The sequence below is a fragment of the Salvia miltiorrhiza genome, chromosome 3 (genome assembly GCF_028751815.1).
Source record: "Salvia miltiorrhiza cultivar Shanhuang (shh) chromosome 3, IMPLAD_Smil_shh, whole genome shotgun sequence".
Classification (NCBI taxonomy): domain Eukaryota; kingdom Viridiplantae; phylum Streptophyta; class Magnoliopsida; order Lamiales; family Lamiaceae; genus Salvia; species Salvia miltiorrhiza.
In genome coordinates this window covers 62,282,026-62,302,401 of record NC_080389.1, presented here as the reverse complement: position 1 = coordinate 62,302,401, position 20,376 = coordinate 62,282,026, and the positions used below count along the sequence as shown (strand labels likewise).

Below are 20,376 nucleotides of genomic sequence, written 5' to 3'. Positions count from 1 at the left end.
ACATTTATTTAATCCAAAAAGGGCAAAAACGTCCACTCAAATCCACGAATTATGGCATATGGTTGAACAAATCCCGAAAATTACTCTCTTCCAATTCTGGGACCTGATCCGTCAATGAACATAATAGGTGAACATTAGTATGTTCATTTGTTTTCCGACGAACACATTGATGAACATTAGTATGTTCATTTGTTTTTCTACGAACATATCGATGAACATTAATATGTTCATTTGTTTTTCTACGAACATATCATCCAGCATTAGTATGTTCATTCATTTTTCTACGAACATATCAACGAACATTAGTACGTTCATTAATATTTTCTACGAACATTAGGTTCAAACTCCTTAATCAACCAAATTTTTCCATTATTTTTGCAGAAATCAACCAACAGAATTTATACAAAGGTTCTACCTTTTAACACCCAACTGGACTTTACAACCAACAGAATTTACGAATTTTGTAGCACAGAACCACCAAAATGGTAAAATTCATCTCACAAAATCGAAAATAGGGGGTGATTTCTCTGTCCGGCGCTATTTTAACTCGGTAGGGGAGATCGGTCTCCATTAGGGCGTGGAGGCCGCTGCAGATCATGGAGGGGAAGCGGTAGATCTGGGATTGGAGGCGGCAGATCATGGACGGTGGTGACTGGAACTGGTGCGAGAAGGCGGCGACAACTGGAGGGCGGTGGTCATGGCACCTGCGGTGGTCGCCGGAGATCCCGGAGATCGAAAGAAAATGGTGCAGATTTAGGGATCTAGGGTGCGGTGGCAGTGGCTCCACCTGCGATGACGACCATTACCAAGGCAGGAAGGGATGGTGATTTTGAGGAGAGAGGGACGGACGTGGGGGAGCGGCGCTGCTGGTCTGGCGCGGCTTGGGGAGATTGGGGAGGCGGCGGAGCAGCAGTAGGAGAGATGGAGGCGATTAGGAAGGTGGCGGGGAGGAAGGCGGCGGAGCAGCAGCAGGAGAGATGGGGAGGTGGCGGAGCAGCAGAGATGGAGGCGGCGGGGGAGGGGGGGAGAGTGATTGAGAGAGAGAGATAGAGAGAGATCGTGAATGAGAGAGAGAGTGAGATTAGGGTTAAATAGAAAATGACATGCTTAACCTTTTTATTATAAAATAAATGAAAATTAATAAAATTAATCAATTAAATTACCACCATTAGATTAAGTTAGATCAAGGAACCAGATTTGGTCTTCATTCTCTATATAGGGGAGTGGTCTCCATTGAACTCTCCCCTATATATATATATATATATATATATATATATATATATATATATATATATTGCAGAGGTACATAGATAACTTAAAAAAACCGTTACTTATCCAATTCAACCATTATTCTTACTAATTTTCAGGCTCTTATAACTTAATTTTAGTATCATTTAACTTGATTAGATCTACAAATAATTGTATACCAACAGACTTTTAAGGACTTTTTAAAATCTGAATTGAATAACTATAAACATTTGAAATACATTTTTTTTTTATATAGAATCTGAATTGAAAACACCCCTGAGTCTTAATATTTTTCTTAGGTGACTAAATGGCATGAATGATAGTGGAGCTTCATGTTTCAGACAGTTACTTTAGGTTCTTAATAAGTGTTTCTTGAGGTTTGTCTTGAAAGGTAGTAATTAGGGATGCAATGGAATTACGTGTGTAATTAAGTAGGATCATATTAAATTTCATATTAGAGTATTCGATACATTAAAAGAATTCAAGTTTGATTTAATTTTCAATTTATAAGATTGTTTAGTATGCACGTGTTCGATGGGCTTAAAATTTATATTCCTAGATAGAGTTATAACTTTTCTTAAATTTGTGAAACTAACAAATTGACTTATTTCAGTGCATAAATTCAACTTATTTATAAACCATAAAACCCTTTGAGAGGCTTTGGTTTGGCCTCTTTGTTAAAAAAAGTTTAGTGGAAATGGTCCAATGCAAATAAATATAGTACAAATTTATGTCGATTTATATTATTCGGCCACGATATTGAGTATAGAATAAAATGAGAGCCATTAACGATCTCCATTTAAGGATCCAAATTCATGATTTTGTCAATATTTGTCTATTGTCATGTCAATTATAGTACTCCCTCCGTCTCGGCTATCTTAAGACCTTTCATCTCAGCCTACCATAGGAATCATAATTGCCCCCCCTCTCCCCCCACAAAAAAAATTCATTCAATAATATAGTGAGCTAGCTTGCAAAACAAAAACAAGAAAAACTCGCGAACAATCGAAAACTCCAAATTGATACTAAAAAGCCACGTTTAGTCAGCTAGGCAAGAACAGTGATGAAATATATAGAAACATTGTGCGCTTCAGCAACAAGATGATCTAAGCAAACTAATTAAGGCCATAAAAACAAGAAGATAATATTAAGATTGGATTTGTGCAGATTACTATAGAAGTTAGTTTAAGGAACTCAAAACAAACCACATACTCTCGCCGTCCACGATATCGTTTCCACTTTTTCTATTTTGGGTTGTTCACAATATCATTTCCAGCTCCATTTAAAATAGTAGGGTCCATATAACACTTTATTTTCCTCCGCACATTTATAATGGGACGCGAACTCTACTAACAACAATACCCACTGTTATCAACTACTATTCATCTTTTTCTTCTTACTCAACAAAAGATCAGCATGCATACAGGAAGATACTTCCTACTCACAACCATGCATCATGCATCATACAGCTTGCGAGTTCCACAATATATAGTATCTTCCCATGCACACACCCCACAATTTATGCAAACTTGTTGAGTAACACACCCAAACCAACAAAATAAGAGATTGATAGAGAAAAAGAAGCAAAATCCCCAAAACACATCATACTACAGCTAAAACATTATTAATCTGAGAACAGGCAACCTCTTCGCCAACCCATAAATAAGACCAATCTTGCCTAACTCATTTGCAAGTCCAGCAGGCCAAGACATATTTGAACTTCCCTTCCCCATTTTCTCGTATTATGTTTTTCAACTTCTATATACATGTTTGACATTAGTAACTATATATTCAGCTTAACTGAGACAGAACAGTTCTAGACTTCTAGCAGCCATGCTTCAATGCAGGTAGTGTGGAGGTTTCCAAATTCTTATTCATGAAGATGAATGAGTATAGAGTAAAATGAGTAAAACCAACCTCATGTTCAGTGTGACAAAGTGAGCATATTATATGACCTGCGCGGCATCTCCAGAATAAAGCTCTTGAAAAGATAGAATACTACTGGATAAAGCAAAGGAAGAAACAGAGACAATTATTCCAGATATAGCATACCTTCTAAATTAAAGTGTGAGCTTTTGGTCAATGCAAATATTGTTCTGTTGGCCAGAATATAAACAACTAAGCATCACTAACTATTCCCCACAAAGAGGAATATCCAGTGACGGAGTCAGGAATTTAGTTTGGGGGGCTGAACTTTGACGGGGGCCGAATTTTTTATTTAGGCATTCCATACATTTTAGGAATAAAAGACAAGTACAATGGTAATAATAAAGAACAACATTTTCCATTCTTTATGTCATCCACCTCACAACTATCGACTGCCTCACCCCAATTAGCATCTACAGCCTATTCAAAATCTTCGACACTACCTGCCTCATCAAAGCCACCAAATGAAGAAGACTTCATTAGCTAACTTTGCCATAGAAATTTGGGATATGAATATGCTTTTAGAAATAACATAGAACTTTAAAATAGCTTACTTGAATCTCATTGGGAAAATCGATGTTTGATTTTCCGCAACTCTGCATGTGCTTGTTTCATGTTGATTCTATCCCCGGGAGAGTCGGCAGAGCATTTCAGAGCCAATTCAAGTATGGATGACACACACTGCATATTCTTGTCAATCATTTCTTCCTCCAAATTCATGACTAAGTTGGCATCTATCACTTCATCTGGGTTCTCCGAAAGTGAGAGTTCTACCCATCTCTTTAAGCTCATATCTCCGCAAAACATATCATCACTAGGCCTTTTTCTCGTAAAAGTTTCAATCAACATCACCCCGTAGCTATACACATCACACCTTGTTGAAACTTGCCCTTCCAAACCATACTCTGGAACAACAAAAATCATGATGTATGAATTAGGAAGACACAATTAATTGATTGAAAGTGAAGTGCAATCAATATATTTAGAGAAATTTCACCCGGAGCAATGTAACCCAATGTTGCTAGCGTGTTGGTTAACACAAAGCTATCTCCATCACATAACAACTTTGCTATCCCAAAGTCGCTTACATGGGCAACCATGTCTTCATCTAACATCACATTACTAGGCTTCAAGTCGCTGTGGACAATGGGCATTGAATAACCATGGTGAAGATACTCCAAAGCACATGCAACATCAATAATTATATTCACTCTTTCCATCATATTCAAGCAATAGTTGTGGGAATATAACCATTTTTCAAGGTTTCCCTTTGGCATATATTCAAGTACTAATGCCTTGAACTCTTCATTGGAGCAACTGCTTATGACGTTTGTCAGATTCCTATGTCGAATGTTACGTAGTATCTCACATTCGATATCGAATATTCTTGAAATACCTTCTAGCTGCATATTAAACACCTTGACAACGATATCCTTCCCATTGTTAAGAATTCCTTTATAAACAGAGCAAGAACTCCCAGTGCCAAGTAAATTGCTTTCATCGAATCTTTCCGTTGCTTGCAGCAGTTCATAATAAGAGATTCTTTCCGGCACAATGAATATCAACTCATCAACTTCTCTATTCGTCTTATCTTTCCTTTTGTTTCTGACAATTATAAAGGCCAAAGAAACAACTAACATGAATGCCACAACCCCGAAAACAATAAATGAAGCTCGTTCCACCTTCTTTCTCTTTGATGTGTGATTAGAAATTGAAGAGCAAATTTGGACATGGAACTTGGGGATTCCACACAATGCCTCATTACCCTTAAAAGAATCCATAGTGAAGTTTCTAAAAGAACCTGCATTAGGAATTTCTCCACTTAAACTATTGAAAGAGACATTAAAGTAGTCGAGGTGTTGAAGTGCTTCTAAAGACTTTGGAATTGAACCAGAGAGGCTGTTGTACGACAAGTCGAGATTTGCCAAACTGATCATGCTTCCCATAGACACAGGAATAGAACCTTCTAGTCTATTATTTGCCAAAGACAGATTAACCAAATTCTGCAACTTCCCAATAGTGCTAGGAATAGACTTTGACAACTGATTCATCGATAGGTTTATATGTATTGCTGCTCCTAAGTTACTCATCTCTAGAGGTAGTGACCCATTTAATGAATTCGAGGACAAGTCTAGAATGATCAAATCTTTTAGGCCCCATAAGCTTGATGGTATGCTTGAATTCAAAATGTTGGAGTCTAGATAAAGATTTCTTAAAGAAGAGACATTTCCCAGACATTTAGGAAATAGGCCTGAAAATTGATTCTGGCTCATAACTAAAGTATATAGGCGGAATAGATCACATACAACATGTGGTATTGAGCCTCCCAACATGTTATGAGACAGATTTAATCCTTGAAGTTCATGCAAATGGCCTATAGTTAGTGGAATATTACCAGATAACTCATTTGCTGACAACTCCAATGTCATCAAATTGCTTAAATTGCCTATTTCAACGGGAATGCTGCCACTGAATTTGCAGTTGTCGACACCGAATGTTCGAAGAGAGGAAGATAAGTTCCCGACAGAAGCTGGAATGACACCATTTAGAGGATTATTACCAATTGACAAAGTAGTTAGAGACTTGCAATTTGTCAATGAAGTAATGAAGGAAGAAGATGGTGCCTGGGTAAGATTGTTGTTGTCCAGTTCAAGTCTTTGAAGAAGTCTTAGGTTGCCGAGATGAGTAGGTATATAACCACTGAATTTGTTTTCAGAAAGTGAGAGAATTGTGAGTTGAGAACAGTTAGAGATGGAGTTGGGTATTGCTCCAGTGATGGAATTTCCGCTAAGAAACAATTCTTCAAGAAAGGGAGAGGCATGGCATAAATGGGTTGGAAGAACCCCTGACAGAGCATTGGCAGTAAGTGCAAGAATCCGAAGAGTTGAAATGTTAAAGAGCTCATGTGGAATCAAACCACTCAAGTTGTTCAATGATAATGATAATCTCTCAAAATGGTAAAGTTGGCCAAATTCAGTGGGAATAAGCCCTGCAAAACATGAGATTTCAAAAACACGTATTGTAGCTAAACAGACCAATTTACATGAAAATTACTCTATTGTACCTGTAAAATGGTTTTCCTGGAGCTCTAAATTTGTTAGCATGGTAATATTCCCGACATCCCTTGAAAGCTTCCCCGTGAATTTGTTACGCCATAGGACTAAGGTTTGCAGGGAAGACATATTCATGAAAATATTGAAATCAATTGAGTCCGCAATCTCATTCCATTCAGCACCAAACTCAACCAGACTCTGAAGATGGCCAATCTCATGTGGTAGTATTCCTGGCAAAAAAAGCGTCATGAAACTAGTCAAATCTCATATACACAAATTTATGTGATAAGATTTGAACCATACCATTCAAATTGTTAGAACCAAGATATAACTCCCGAAGAGATGTTAAGTAGCCGATTTCTGAAGGTATCTCCCCACTAAAAGAGTTGTGTTCAAGGCTTAACACCTCTAGCCGTGAACATTGGGATAGATTTGTGGGAAGGTTCCCCGTGAATTTGTTACGCGCTAGTGCTAAGGTTTGCAGAGAAGACATATTCAGGAAAATATTGAAATCAATTGAGCCCACAATCTCATTCTGTCCAGCATCAAAAGTAACCAGATTCTGAAAATGACCAATCTCATGTGGTAGTATTCCTGGCAAAAAAAGTGTCATAAAATCTCATTTACACAAATTTTATGATATAAGAACTTGAACCATACCAGTCAAATTGTTAGCACCAAGATATAACTCCCGAAGAGATGTTAAGTAGACGATTTCTGAAGGTATCTCCCCAGTTAAAGAGTTGTAAGAGAGGCTCAACATCTCAAGCCGTGAACATTGGGATAGATTTGTGGGAATCACGCCACTCAGCTGATTGAAAGAAAGACTTAGCACAGTAAGAAATGGAAGATTACTGCACATGTCTGTTGGAAGACTTCCACTCAATTCATTGTTTCTCAATGCTATAGCTACAAGGGTCGAGATGTTGAATATGGCTGATGGTATAGCACCGGATAGACGATTGAATCGAACAGATAGAGTTTGTAGACTTTGAAGTCTCCCAAACTCTTTTGGAATTTCTCCACTTAGAGAATTGGAAGATAAGTCAAGAAATTGTAGGTTTGTGAGGTTTGAGAGAGATTTTGGGATGGAACCTATGAAGTTGTTGCTGCTTAAAGACAAGTCCTCTAATTTTGGTAACTGACCCAACATCGGAGGGATGTCTCCGGTGAAGTTGTTGAGTTGGAAAGATATGAACTTCAAACGGCGAAGGAGAGACAGTTGGTGTGGCAAATGTCCATAGAAAAGGTTGTTGGAGAGGTCGAGGGAGACGAGGAAGGAGAGGTGTCCGAGCTGTGGTGGAATGGTGGCGGAGAGAGCCATGTTGGAGAGATTCAAGGCAGCTACTCTGTGGTGGCGGAAGCTGCAAGTGACGCCAATCCAGGTGCAGACGGAGGTGGAGTTGGTCCAATTAGATGCAAGTAAAAGAGATGTATGTTTGAGTGAAAGAAGGGCAGTTTGATCAGTTGCAAGGCTCAGAGGTTGTTTGGCTTTGGCTTCAGAAGAAAGCATTTGGAAGGTTATGGTAATTAGGAATGCATACTGCAAAATGCAATAAAGCTTTTTCTCCATGGCTGCAAATTGTGATTGATGTATTATGATAATGAAGTCGCTAATAACTGCATCCAACAATCATCATCATATATATACACAAATATTACAAGACTTGAGAGTCTTCATGGTTGTGGCTTTTGATGTCTAGCTTTTTTGTTTTTCCGTTCGAGTGTTATATATTAATATGTCAATTTTGATAATATTGCAGGCTATATTAATCTTTATATCTATAAATTTATAATGCAATGATCATGATTCCGATTCATACAACATAAATTTCAATATTTTTCTAAACTTTTTGACTTAGAAAACTTGTAGTGGTGTGACCTATCTATGTTTTTCTGTTTTTTCCACTCCTTTTTTACCTTTTGGAAAATGGATCATCCTAAATCTTTCCGAGTCTTTTCTTTCATTTCGTTTCATTTCCACTCCACCTATCAATTCAAGTTTTCTAATTTTTACTTTCTCTAGTAAAATAAAAGTTGATACAAGACAAAAAATAAAGTGCAACTTTTGAAAATTAATCGATTAAACCAAAGCATTAAAAAAGCTGTAAATATGGTCTGCAAAGAAAAGGGGAAACTCGAATTCTTTGCTTTAGTTTATACATATTTAAAGCATTCCAAAACCGTCATTACTGAATAAATTAATTGTATATATTTAATTATATCCAACCAGCTTTATTTTTTGACCAAATCTGGGGACGGCTGATCAACATACAACAAACAAATTACAGGTAAAAAAAATTACTATTATCTATGTATATAATATATAAAAGAGGAATTTACTCTCTCCATCTTTTCCCTCCAATTTTTATAATCTCTCTTCTCCCATCAATTTTTTAACTATTTTTTTCTCTTTTTTATTTATAATTTTAATTATTTTCTAAACATCATCAAATTTAATTTATGAGAAAAATATTCAATGCGCATCTTAAGTTGTTTTCCAGAAGATCTTTAATATGTTATAAAAGTCATAAAAATGAATTTAAAATGAACAGGTTATTAAAAGTTTAAAATATTTTATGTTCTTTTTCTTTGTTAAAATTTTACAACTTTTATATTTATGTTTGTGTATGAAAATATTTATTTATTATTATTATGTGAAATACTCTATAATAATAATAATGAAATATCAATATTCATTACCAAATAATTTAAAATAATTTAATAACTATAATAATCATGGCACTTTATACATAATTGAAAATTACGTTTTTAAATTAAAGATTTTATTGACTAATTAATATTTTATTTTTAAACCATATTTTGCATTTATTATATTTTATTTCTATATAATAATTATATTTATTTATTCAAACATATCGTTTTATTTTGATTTTGTCGTGCATTGCACGGATGGGCGTACTGGTCATTGTTATTTGGAAAGCTAAAAGATATCTTTGGAGAAAACATTCTTTTGCATGGTGGCGCACTTTGAAAGTTCTATCATGACTTTTTTTTTTATGATTAGAATATGTTTCATTTTAATAATAATAAGTCTATCATAATTGGTTAGCGTGTGTGAAAATATCATCATTCCGATCCCCATTCATTACAATATATAGTGCGAAAACTTTTCCATTAATCGAAAGGTTTACGTAGAATTTTATGCGACTTTTGTCTTTTTTGAGAAAATGTGACTTATTTTTGGAAATAATGTATAGCGAAATTGGATTCACATTCTCAAAAAAAAAAAAAAAAAAAAATGGATATTCACTAACATGTGTTGATGCTATATATATCTAAACAATTTTCTATTTTATATAAGTGTATCATCCTTTTATTCCAACTAGCAGGAAGAACACGTACGTTGTACGTGTAATTAACGTTATTTTATTTGATAATCTATTATTTAAGAAAATCTGTTAATTCATTACAAAAGCTTGCACCGCACCGATGCATGTAAGACCCTAATATAGGTCCTCAATTCATAAATTCAAAAATTAAATAGAATTCTTTAGAATTCTAAGTATTAGATCCGATACATGTAAAATTAAAACAGAAGAAATATAATCTTATCAAATTTGAATTATTTAAAATGCCTATGTTTTAGTTTGGATTATTATAAAGTTTTGACTCAAGTAAAAATTTATACATATAATTCTAACCGACTTAACCCATCTAAATATGATATTGTGTTTCATCTTTTACACAATTTTAGATAATATATGTACCATGCAAAATATGTAGTAGGGCTCGTTTGCTACGTAGTATGAGATAATACGTGATATTTTTGACTGGGATATCTATTAATTTATTAGATATAAATGTCATGTTTGGTAAGATATATAAAAAAGGTGTTGTAATAATCACACTTCTCAGATGTGATACAGAATTCAAAAGATATGAATAGTAGATAACGACCACTAATTTATAAAGGGCTTTGATTTTTGAAGCAACTAATATGTTAGGGTGATACACGTATCTATCACACAATTATCATGCATAGCAAACGGACCCCTTAAGATGAATAAACCATTTCCACTTTTATGCCTTGCACCACGGGTTGCAACGATTGGTGTGACCTTCTCTTTTGATGATGATAATTTCTTGTGTAATCAATGGCTACATCAAGTGATATTGGGTAGTGAAATACCTCCGGACCCTAAACTTTCATAACCTATAATTCTACCTTAGAACTAAGATAGACATCTAGATTGTCCATGTTGCAGGTATGCACTAAGTAGGGATGTCAATCGGGCCAGCCCATTGGATTTTTGGGCTAGCCCTATCGGGTTCCGGGTTAATCGGGTGCGGATTAATCGGGCTGTAGATTTTTTCGGGCTGTAAATCTTCAACCCTAACCCTAAACGTTCGGGTTTCGGGCTAGCCCATCGGGCTAATCAGGCTAAAGGCGTAAAAATAAAATTATCATTTGTATTTTATTATTCTTAATGATCTAATGTATAATGTATAAAATATACATAGATATTAAAGATATAAATTATATAACAAAGCATGAAATGCAAAAGTATAAGATATTCAAGATTACATAACATATAAAATAAGTTAATAACAATAAAATGTTCCTCTTGTTAAAAAAATAAAAATAAAATATTCAACAATTATTTGAAATTAAAGAAACAAAGCATCTAAAAAATAAATATAAACTCTAAACATTTGAGCAACACTCTTCTTCAACATTGATAATATTTGGTGCTTCAACTTGATTCCCCTATTCACACTAAATTATATAGCAACTAGCAAGCATGAAATGCAAAAATATAAAATATTGAAGAAGAAAAAAAATCAAGATTACATACCATATAAAATAAGTTGGTAACAATAAAATGTTCAACTTTGTTAAAGAAAAAATAATAAAATATCCAACAATAGTTTAAACTCATAAAATCAAAGCATCTCAAAAATACAGAAAAACGAAATTATGAGACTTTATAATATTTTATCATTTTTTAATTTTTATATATATCTAAATAATTTATGTTATGTATTCGGGTTTTTGGGCTAGCCCATCGGGTTAGCCGGGCCGACTCTATCGGGTGCCGGGTTATTCAGTTACGGGCTAGTCGGGTTATAATTTTTATCGGGTTGAAAATTTTCAACCCTAACCCTCTCGAATTGACGGGTTAATCGGGTCAGTGCACGAGTTTCGGGCTGGATTGACATCCCTAGCTAGCACTAAGGCATGCATGAGGTTTTGTGTTACGTACAGACACAAAGGTCTATTAGATCCCCTTTTCTAATACTACTTGTTGGTCGCAGACGAGTAAATACTGGTGTTGTATGAGAGGAATAAATTTAACTAGTTTAAACTTTTTCGTTGCTTGATATTTACTGAAAAAAAAAATGATCAGTTAGCTAAGTTCATGTAGCTTTCATGTGATTAGATCAACACACTATGAGTGAGCCAACCTTGTCCAATTAGTTATTTTATGACAAAGCGCTACTAGGATTAATTTTGAACATGTTGTATGTGGATTTTATTTGTTGATAATTTGGGTTGCCAATTTGACTTTTCATTACATATTCTATTTTGAATGGATAATTATAAATCATTTTTTGTATTTCCAATTTATGCTTTCTGTTAAATGTCATTGACAAGATAAAACATGTCGAGTTTTAATACACTATTTAGATAATACTAGTATAAAATCATTTTTTTTAAATATAAAATATTTTTGTTTCCGACACTTAATAATTTAAGAGCTCATAGTTGTGAATTCTTTTATAACGGTAATAGACGTTATGTATAATTTATACTAATAGAAAAGGAGCCTAAGGCATCCTAAAGCACAACTTGTGGATTGCCTATTTTACCCATGTTATATATTTTATATTATATATTTATAAAATATAAATTTATTATATATTTATACTAATATAAAAAGATCCTTAAGCATAATATGCGGATTGCCTATTTTACTCCTATTACATATTTTATTTTAATGTTATTTTACATATTATATATTTATAATAATATATTAATTCATTAGATATTACATTAAATCTATGTGATATATATCTATAGCTATTGATAAGGCTTATAGATAAATGTACCCGTTCAATAAATTATTTAATAAATGTGATGAATTAATAAATTTTCTAAAATAATAGATTATCAAATAAAATAATATTAATTACACGTTCAACGTACGTTATTTCTGCTAGTAGATATAAAAAACGATATTTTTCTTGTTTTGTATGAGCGATTGAGCACATCATACTGTTATGTATTTACTTTAGATAACGATTTTTTTTTCCCATATGTATGAGCACACTCATACATAATATCACTATATATATTGCAGATGTAGGTATATAGATAACATACAAAAACCATAGCCTATGACTACTTTTTTTAGTCGTGGAACTTATAATCTTGAGAGTTGATATGATCATCCAATTCAACCTTTATTCTTACTAATTTTCTGGTTCTTGTAAATTAATTTTAGTATCATTTAATTTGATTAGATCTAAAAATAATTATATATTTTAGTAGCAACGCAACCTCTGAATACACCGCCGTCGAGGAGAAACTGCTGGCTCCCAAGCTCCACAAGAAAGGGAGAGGCATTGTAGACTTTGAAGTCTCCCAACCTGTTTGATGACAAGAGACGAAGGGAATTCAAGTATTGTGAAACAAATTCAAGTATCTAAGGGAATTAAGATTCCCTAAAGAATGGCGAAAAGAAATCCGCCAAATGTTCGACAAAAAGCCCACAGAAAATAACTTCTTTTATCATACCGGGACTCCATCACAATCACTTTTCAAAGAAAACCCACAATCACTTCTTCTGGCTGCATCTGTTGCCCATTATCCTCATTGCATTTTCTCGTCAACGGAACTCCACACAATCTCAAGTTTCCGATGTATGAATCATTCTCAAATGTGGAAAACTGATTAGATTGTGGTATTTGCCCAACGAGATCATTCATTGAAAGGTTTAATTTCTCGAGAAATGTCAACCTCGTCAATTCACTTGGAATTCCTCCATCCAATTTATATATCTCGATTATATAGAAACGGATATATAGAATCAAACTCTGGATCGAGAAAAGTCGCAGTTGCAGAAGGATAATTTAAAGTGAGCGGTTGTGAGATTTCATGATCAATTGTCTTCTACAGCATGAACTGAGAGCGGCTGTGAGATTTCATGTTATATTCACAGAAGCAGAAGTTAGAAATAAAAATAAAATTATAGTTATTCATTCAAAACACAATATTTTACATTTAAATACGTGAGAAATCGTTATGTATATACTTGAGACAAAGACAAAGACGAAGACTTAAGGCAAAGACGCAGACGCAGACAAAGACAAATGGAATATACTGCTATATAATATGGCAATAATGACATTTGAACACCAGGTGTACTAAACACCTGGTAAAAAAACGATTTTTTTAGTGGATAGAGAGTGAGCCGGTTTTACGGGTTTATTATTTTTACTGTTTTATCCCTTGATTTTTTCTATGTATATATATCTGAAATTAGTCTCTCTCCCTTGATTTTTTCGCCCATTTTCTTTCCTTTTTTTTTTCGGCTAATTTGTTTCCAACTTTCACAAAATCTTCCGTTTTGTTTCCTTATGTTTTTATTTCAGAAAATTTTATAAATTATATAATTCGAATATATATTTTTTTTCGGTTTTGTTTTTGATTTATTTGTTTTTAAATTTTATTATTGATTTGTTACCAATAATTTAGTGTTTCTTGTTATAATAATACTAGATTTGTTTTCAGATATTATTTTTAAATTTTTTCAAAAATTAGATTTTTTTATAAGATAAAAATAAATTATATTAAATTATGTTATTATTTCGGATATTTATATTGCTATTTTTTTTTGTTTCCAATAATTTGTGTATTCCGCTAAAACTAATCTTAAATTTGTTTCCACTAATTTAGAGATTCTATTTCTGCTATAATTAATCCTAGATTTGTTTCCACTAATTTAGATATTCTAATTCTACTATAATTAATCGTAGATTTGTTTCCACTAATTTAGGATTCTAATTCTCCCAAAACTAATCCTAGATTTGATTACCTAATTTAGAGATTCTCCTAAAAATAATCCTTTCAACATATATTTTATTTTTCGATAATTATTTTGTATTTTTTGAATTGTATGTACAAATATACATTTGTTCAGTTTGGAAACAATATAATGGGGCATCGGTCGAAAAAATAAATAGCATATACTTGGATTAAATGTATTATAATAATGCAGTAAACGCGATATAATAATAGGAAATAAATTTTAATTAATTAATAGAAATAAATTAGTGAAGGTTGGAAAAAAAATGTGAATACGATGTGATTTTGGTTGAAAAACTATATACATCTTAGACAATGTATTATAATATAGTATTAAACGCGATATAATAATAACAAATAATTATACTCAATGAAATAGAGTTGAATTAATTAATTGAAATAAATTAGTGAATTTGAAAAAACAAATAAAACTATATTACATATACTTTATTTTAATATATTATAATAAAGTATTGTAATCGATATGATGATAACAAATTGAACCACGATCGTGTGAGTAACGAAGTCGAAATAGTTATACTCAATGAAAAAAAATTAATTAATTAGTTGAAATTATATAACAATATACTTGAAGACCATATATTATAATATAATATTAAAGTTGAAATAATTAAACTCAACATTCATCAAATTTAATTATATAATTGAAATATTATTAAAGTTGGAATAAAAAATAAAGTATAGTCAATCATATGCAAAGATTTTTATTGGAATCTATATAACATATAGTTGAATACAATGAATTATAATATAGTATTAAACGAGATAAAATAATAAGAAATAATTATAGTAAATGAAATTTAGTTGTATTAATTAATTGAAATAAATTAGTGAATTTGAAAAAATAAAAATAAAAATGAATCATACGGTGGTATTTTGGTCGGAGAACTATATAACAAATATTTGAAGACAATGTATTATAAGATAGTATTAAGCACGATATAATAATAATTTTTCGCAATGTAATAACTATATACAATGTAATAAAGTTGAATAATATAATTGAAATAAAGTTTTGAATTTTTAAAAAATAAAGTATACGCAATGAAATAAAGTTTAAAGAATTAGTGATCTTGAAAGAAAAGAAAAAATAGGGAGGTTGCGCGGTATAAACTTTAAAACATACACTTGAAGACAAAGTATGAAACACCCCAATTTTCATAAACTTTACTATTTAAAAATTTAGAGAACAAAAGATAGTAAAATAATAATTTCTTGATTTGTAAATAAAATTTAAACTAATTTCAAAGTCAACTTGCTAAAATTGAAGTAGTATCATAAAAATAAAATAAAATAAAACTTAACAAGTTCTACTAAAATGTTCAATGTAAAATCCTCATCCCTAATCATTCTCCACTTACATGACCGCTTCGACTCTGAAACTGCAAAACTGAAAAGATAAGGGGTGAGCATATTGAAAATATACTCAGTGAGGAACATAACAAATATCCACATACGTCACATATATAATCAAATCACGTTATCATACTTGCAAACATACGCCAAGAGACTAGAGCCCCTTGACAAACATAATCATAGTTTGTGTCGATGGCTTAAGTCCCATGACCAAACACATACATAGATCAATGGCTTAGGTCCCATGATCAACTTATCAACATAGATCAATGGCTTAGGTCCCATGATCGCACATAACATAGATCGATGGCTTAGGTCCCATGATCGTACATAACATAGATCGATGGCTTAGGTCCCATGATCGCACATAACATAGATCAATGGCTTAGGTCCCATGATCGCACATAACATAGATCAATGGCTTAGATCCCATGATCACACATAACAACATAGTCATAAGATGCACGTAAACAAGTAATCAAGCGCGAAAAAAAAATATATATATAACTATATGAATAAGCGTAAAATCCCTCACCTTAAAGTCGTAGGCAATTAAATAAAATCCGGAATTAGGGTCTTAATAGCACCGCACCTAATCACATAAATATGATTACTTTAATATAGGCCTTACTAAAACTTTAACTAAAATTCTATAGACAAAATCAAACTAATATAATTGATTCAATAACAATGACTAAGACCAACACAGTAAATAACCATTACATTAGAATAGTTATGAAATAAAATAATTTTCGAAGATATAATACAACTTAATTGAGTTCATAAATAATACGAAATCTGCTACTATTATTTGTGTAGTAAACTAAATAAAATCATATATTGTTAACCAATAAAACTATTAACAAATTGAAATAATGATAAATCAAAATAAATAAGTAAAATAAAAATAAGAAAACAAAAGAAATACTATTTGGATACTCATATTTATACGGAACAGAATGATAGCTTGCTTGAAAACAAATTACTAATTGGAAGTTAAAACAAAATAATTGAGAGCTTCGATTTTGATGAAAGGAATAGTTTGTAAAAATTTGTGCTAAGTTCTAAGAATTTGAAACTTACTGCTTGGCACCGATAAAACAATTTAGCAAAACTTTGCATAAAGAAAATAAGAGAAAGTACCGTTTTTTTTTTTTTTTTTTCTTGCTTTTCGGCTGCTGTGCCTCCTTAACCTAATAATTGTACCTCTATTTATACTAGTCTTTAAAGAGTTCTAGTTCTAATAGGAAACAAAAAATAATACTAATAATAATAATAATAATAGTCTAGATAAAATTAATGGTGCATATTTATATGTATCATGTAATTATTTTAAAAATAAGCTATACAAGAAAATACTATTTATTAAACTTATAAATCTAAATTATCGGGGTGTTACAGTATGTTATAGTATTGTAATTGATACAATAACAAGAAAATTGACTACCATAGTGACAGTGTGAGTAGAAAAGTCCAAATAGTTAATCTCAAAGAATCATATACTTGAATTATAATTTAGTATGAAACGCGATATAATAATAATGAATAATTATACTCAATGTAATAAAGTTGAATTAATTAATTGAAATAAATTAGTTAATTTGGAAATTAAAACTTAAATAAAATCAACCATGAATCATAAAAAAATAAGCTTATATGTCTTGCTTAATCGTAAAAAAAAAAATGAACTACGATTGTGTGAGTAACGAAGTCAAAATAATTAAACTCAATGCAAACAAGTTTAATTGATAGTTGAAATTAATTAGTGAATTTGTAATAAAAAGAATGAATCATATGATGGGATTTTACTCGAAAAAAGTATATATAACGTATACTTTATTAAAAGCGATATAATAATAAGAAAATGAAATACTATAGGGTGAGTAATGAGAAAAAATTAAATAAGATGAATCATATGCAGGGATTTTGATCGTAAACCTATATAGCATATTCTTTATTTGAATATAATATAAGCAAGTATTGTAATCGATGTCGTAATAGCAAAATGAACCACAATTGTCTGAGTAACGAAGTCGAAATTATTATATTCAATGAAATCAAATTTAATTGATCAGTTGAAATTATATAACAATATAACAATATACGTAAAGACCATATATTATAATATAGTATTATAGTCGAAATAATTAAACTCAACATTCATCAAGTTTAATTATATAATTGAAATAATAAAAAATTATATTATTAATTAAACCCGATATAATAATAAGAAATAATTAAAACTCAATGAAATAAAGTTGAATTAATTAAATGAAATAATTTAGTGACTTTGAAATAAAAATTAATATTCATGAATCATACGATGGAATTTTGCTCGGAGAACTACTATAGTGTGTCTAATGAACTCGTATAGTTATACTCAATGTAATCAAGTTGCATAATATAATTGAAATAAATTAGTGTGAATAGCAAAGTAGAAATACAATTACTCAGTGATTCATATGTAGGGAAATCGCGTGAAAAAACTGTATAACATATATATTTTTTGAATGTGTTACATTTTTTGTGGAGAATGAGAATATCATCTATGATTATTTTTAGAAGAATCACCAAATATATTGGAAACAATATATTGAGTATATTTATCAACGGATAATTAGTGGAAACAAATAAAAATAACAAAATTTTAGCAATATAAATATCCGAAATAATAACATAATTGTATTAGATAAAATTTTATTTTATCTTGTAAAAAAATCTAATTTTCAAAAAATTAAAAAATAATATCCGAAAACAAATCTAATACTTATTTTTTTAAGGAGAAACACAAAATCAGTTGAAACAAATTAATAAAAAAACAAATAAACACAAAATTTAGGAGTAATAATTTTCAAAAAATAAATAAATAATATTAATTTAGAAAAAAAATATTCGGAAACAAATCTAGAATTATTATAACTAGAAACACTAAATTATTGGTAACAAATCAATAATAAAATGTAAAAACAAATAAATCAATAACAAAACCGAAAAAAAAAATATATTCGAATTATATCATTTATAAAATTTTCTGAAATAAAAACATAAAAATAAGGAAACAAAGTCTTCAAAAATTAAGGAAACAAAATGGAAGATTTTGTGAAAATTAGAAACAAATTAGCCGAAAAAAACGGAAAGAAAATGGACGAAAAATAAGGAAAGAGAATGGACGAAAAAATCAAGAGAGAGAGACTAATTTCAGATATATATACATGGAAAAAATCAAGGGATAAAACAGTAAAACCAATAAACCCCTAAAACCGGCCCACTCTCTACCCACCAAAAAAACCGGTTTTTTACCAGGTGTACAGTACACCTGGTGTCCGTTTATCACTGCTGTTTTTTGGGTTGGATTTTGAACATGTTGTGCGTTGATATGATCATCCAATTCAACCTTTATTCTTACTAATTTTCTGGCTCTTATAAATTAATTTTAGTACCATTTAACTTTATTAGATCTACAAATAATTGAATATCAACATATTTTTAAGAATTTTTTAAAATCTATTGAATACCTATGAATATTTAAAATACAAAAAAGTTTTATAGAATCTGAATAGAATACACCCTCTTGGTCTTAATATTTTTCTTAGGTGACTAAATGGCATGAATGATAGTAGAGCTTCATGTTTCAGACATTTACTTTATGTTCTTAATAAGTGTTTCTTGAGGTTTGTCTAGAAAGGTGGTAATTAGGGATGCAATGGAATTGCGTGTAATTGTGTAAGTAGGATCATATTAAGGGGGTGTATTAGTTCAAGACTTTAATAAATTTCTGCAGACTTTTAAAATCTGGGTGTATTCGTTCAAGACTTTTAAAAGTCTATGAAAATTTGGGTGTATTCGTTCAAGACTTTTAAAAGTCTATGAAAATATGGGTGTGTTTAAATACACATGAACAAATCCGAGCTCGGACCACAAGAATTCAAATCTTGAGAGTTTCCAGCGCTCGCTGGGTGCCAGTGGACGCGGTTGAAGAAGCCAGCGCCGGTTGGCACCTAGCGGCCGCTGATGGAGGAGCTACAACGATGGTTGGGCACTGTAAAGTGAAGTTTGATGTTGGCTGGAAGCTTGAGTACCTACGAATGGTACATTCTAGAGTGGCTGATTTGAGCCCCTTGTGTGCTATGGTATGGCTGCAGAAAATGGGGATTGGATGGCTGCAGAGAAGGGGAGAGTAGGGGAGAAGGCAGCTGTTGCAGGGCAGCACACACACGTTTCTCTTCCCTTTCTATTTCTTTCCTTTGCCATTTTTTTCTTTTCTTTCTTTGTGAGTCAGCAGTGCGTACTTGCTAGATGATGGTCTATTTAGGAAGATAGGAAATGAAGCTGATTGTAAGTCGAAAAATTGTAAGGTGTGGTGTGATAAATTGTACTGGGTTTTTCATTTACTGAAAGATGCAGTAACAATTATCGCATTACTGGATTTAAATATAATTAAAAGAGCAGGTTATTACATACTCCTCCGTCTCAACTATCTTAAGACCTTTCGTCTATGCTAATTAACCATAGGAATCATAATTGCAAAAAATAAAAAAATAAAAAATCATTCAATAATATAGTGAGCTGGCAAAACAAAAACAAGAAAAACTCACGAACAATCGGAAACTCCAAATTGATACTAAGAAACCACGTTTAGTAAGCTAGGCAAGAACAATGATGAAGAAATATACAGAAACACGATACTAAGAAACCACGTTTAGTAAGCTAGGCAAGAAC

The 20,376-nt window shown here is 31.6% G+C and overlaps 2 protein-coding genes across 2 annotated transcripts in view; both read right to left on the bottom strand.

The window, feature by feature from the left end:
• Positions 1-20,376, bottom strand: part of LOC131015234 (probable glycosyltransferase At3g07620) — a 1,181,237-nt gene that overhangs the window by 407,067 nt on the left and 753,794 nt on the right. The gene's annotated exons all lie outside the window — the stretch shown is intronic.
• On the bottom strand, positions 3,489-7,913 carry LOC131015205 (probable LRR receptor-like serine/threonine-protein kinase At3g47570). The gene is made up of 6 exons (XM_057943481.1): positions 6,888-7,913; positions 6,531-6,821; positions 6,239-6,457; positions 4,172-6,163; positions 3,729-4,079; positions 3,489-3,617 (listed from the first exon to the last, which is right to left on the bottom strand). The coding sequence occupies exons 1-5, from the start codon at positions 7,798-7,800 to the stop codon at positions 3,736-3,738; spliced, it is 3,759 nt and encodes a 1,252-aa protein (XP_057799464.1). The 5' UTR covers positions 7,801-7,913; the 3' UTR covers positions 3,489-3,617; positions 3,729-3,735.

Bases quoted from the DNA above. Each gene is read 5' to 3' on its own strand.
- LOC131015205 (XM_057943481.1), bottom strand. From the start codon at position 7,800: ATGGAGAAAAAGCTTTATTGCATTTTGCAGTATGCATTCCTAATTACC. The intron at 6,822-6,887 runs GTATGGTTCAAG...TTTTTTTGCCAG, and splicing joins TGGTGCTAACAATTTGACTG to GAATACTACCACATGAGATT. The intron at 4,080-4,171 runs GTGAAATTTCTC...TTGTTGTTCCAG, and splicing joins ATTGGGTTACATTGCTCCGG to AGTATGGTTTGGAAGGGCAA.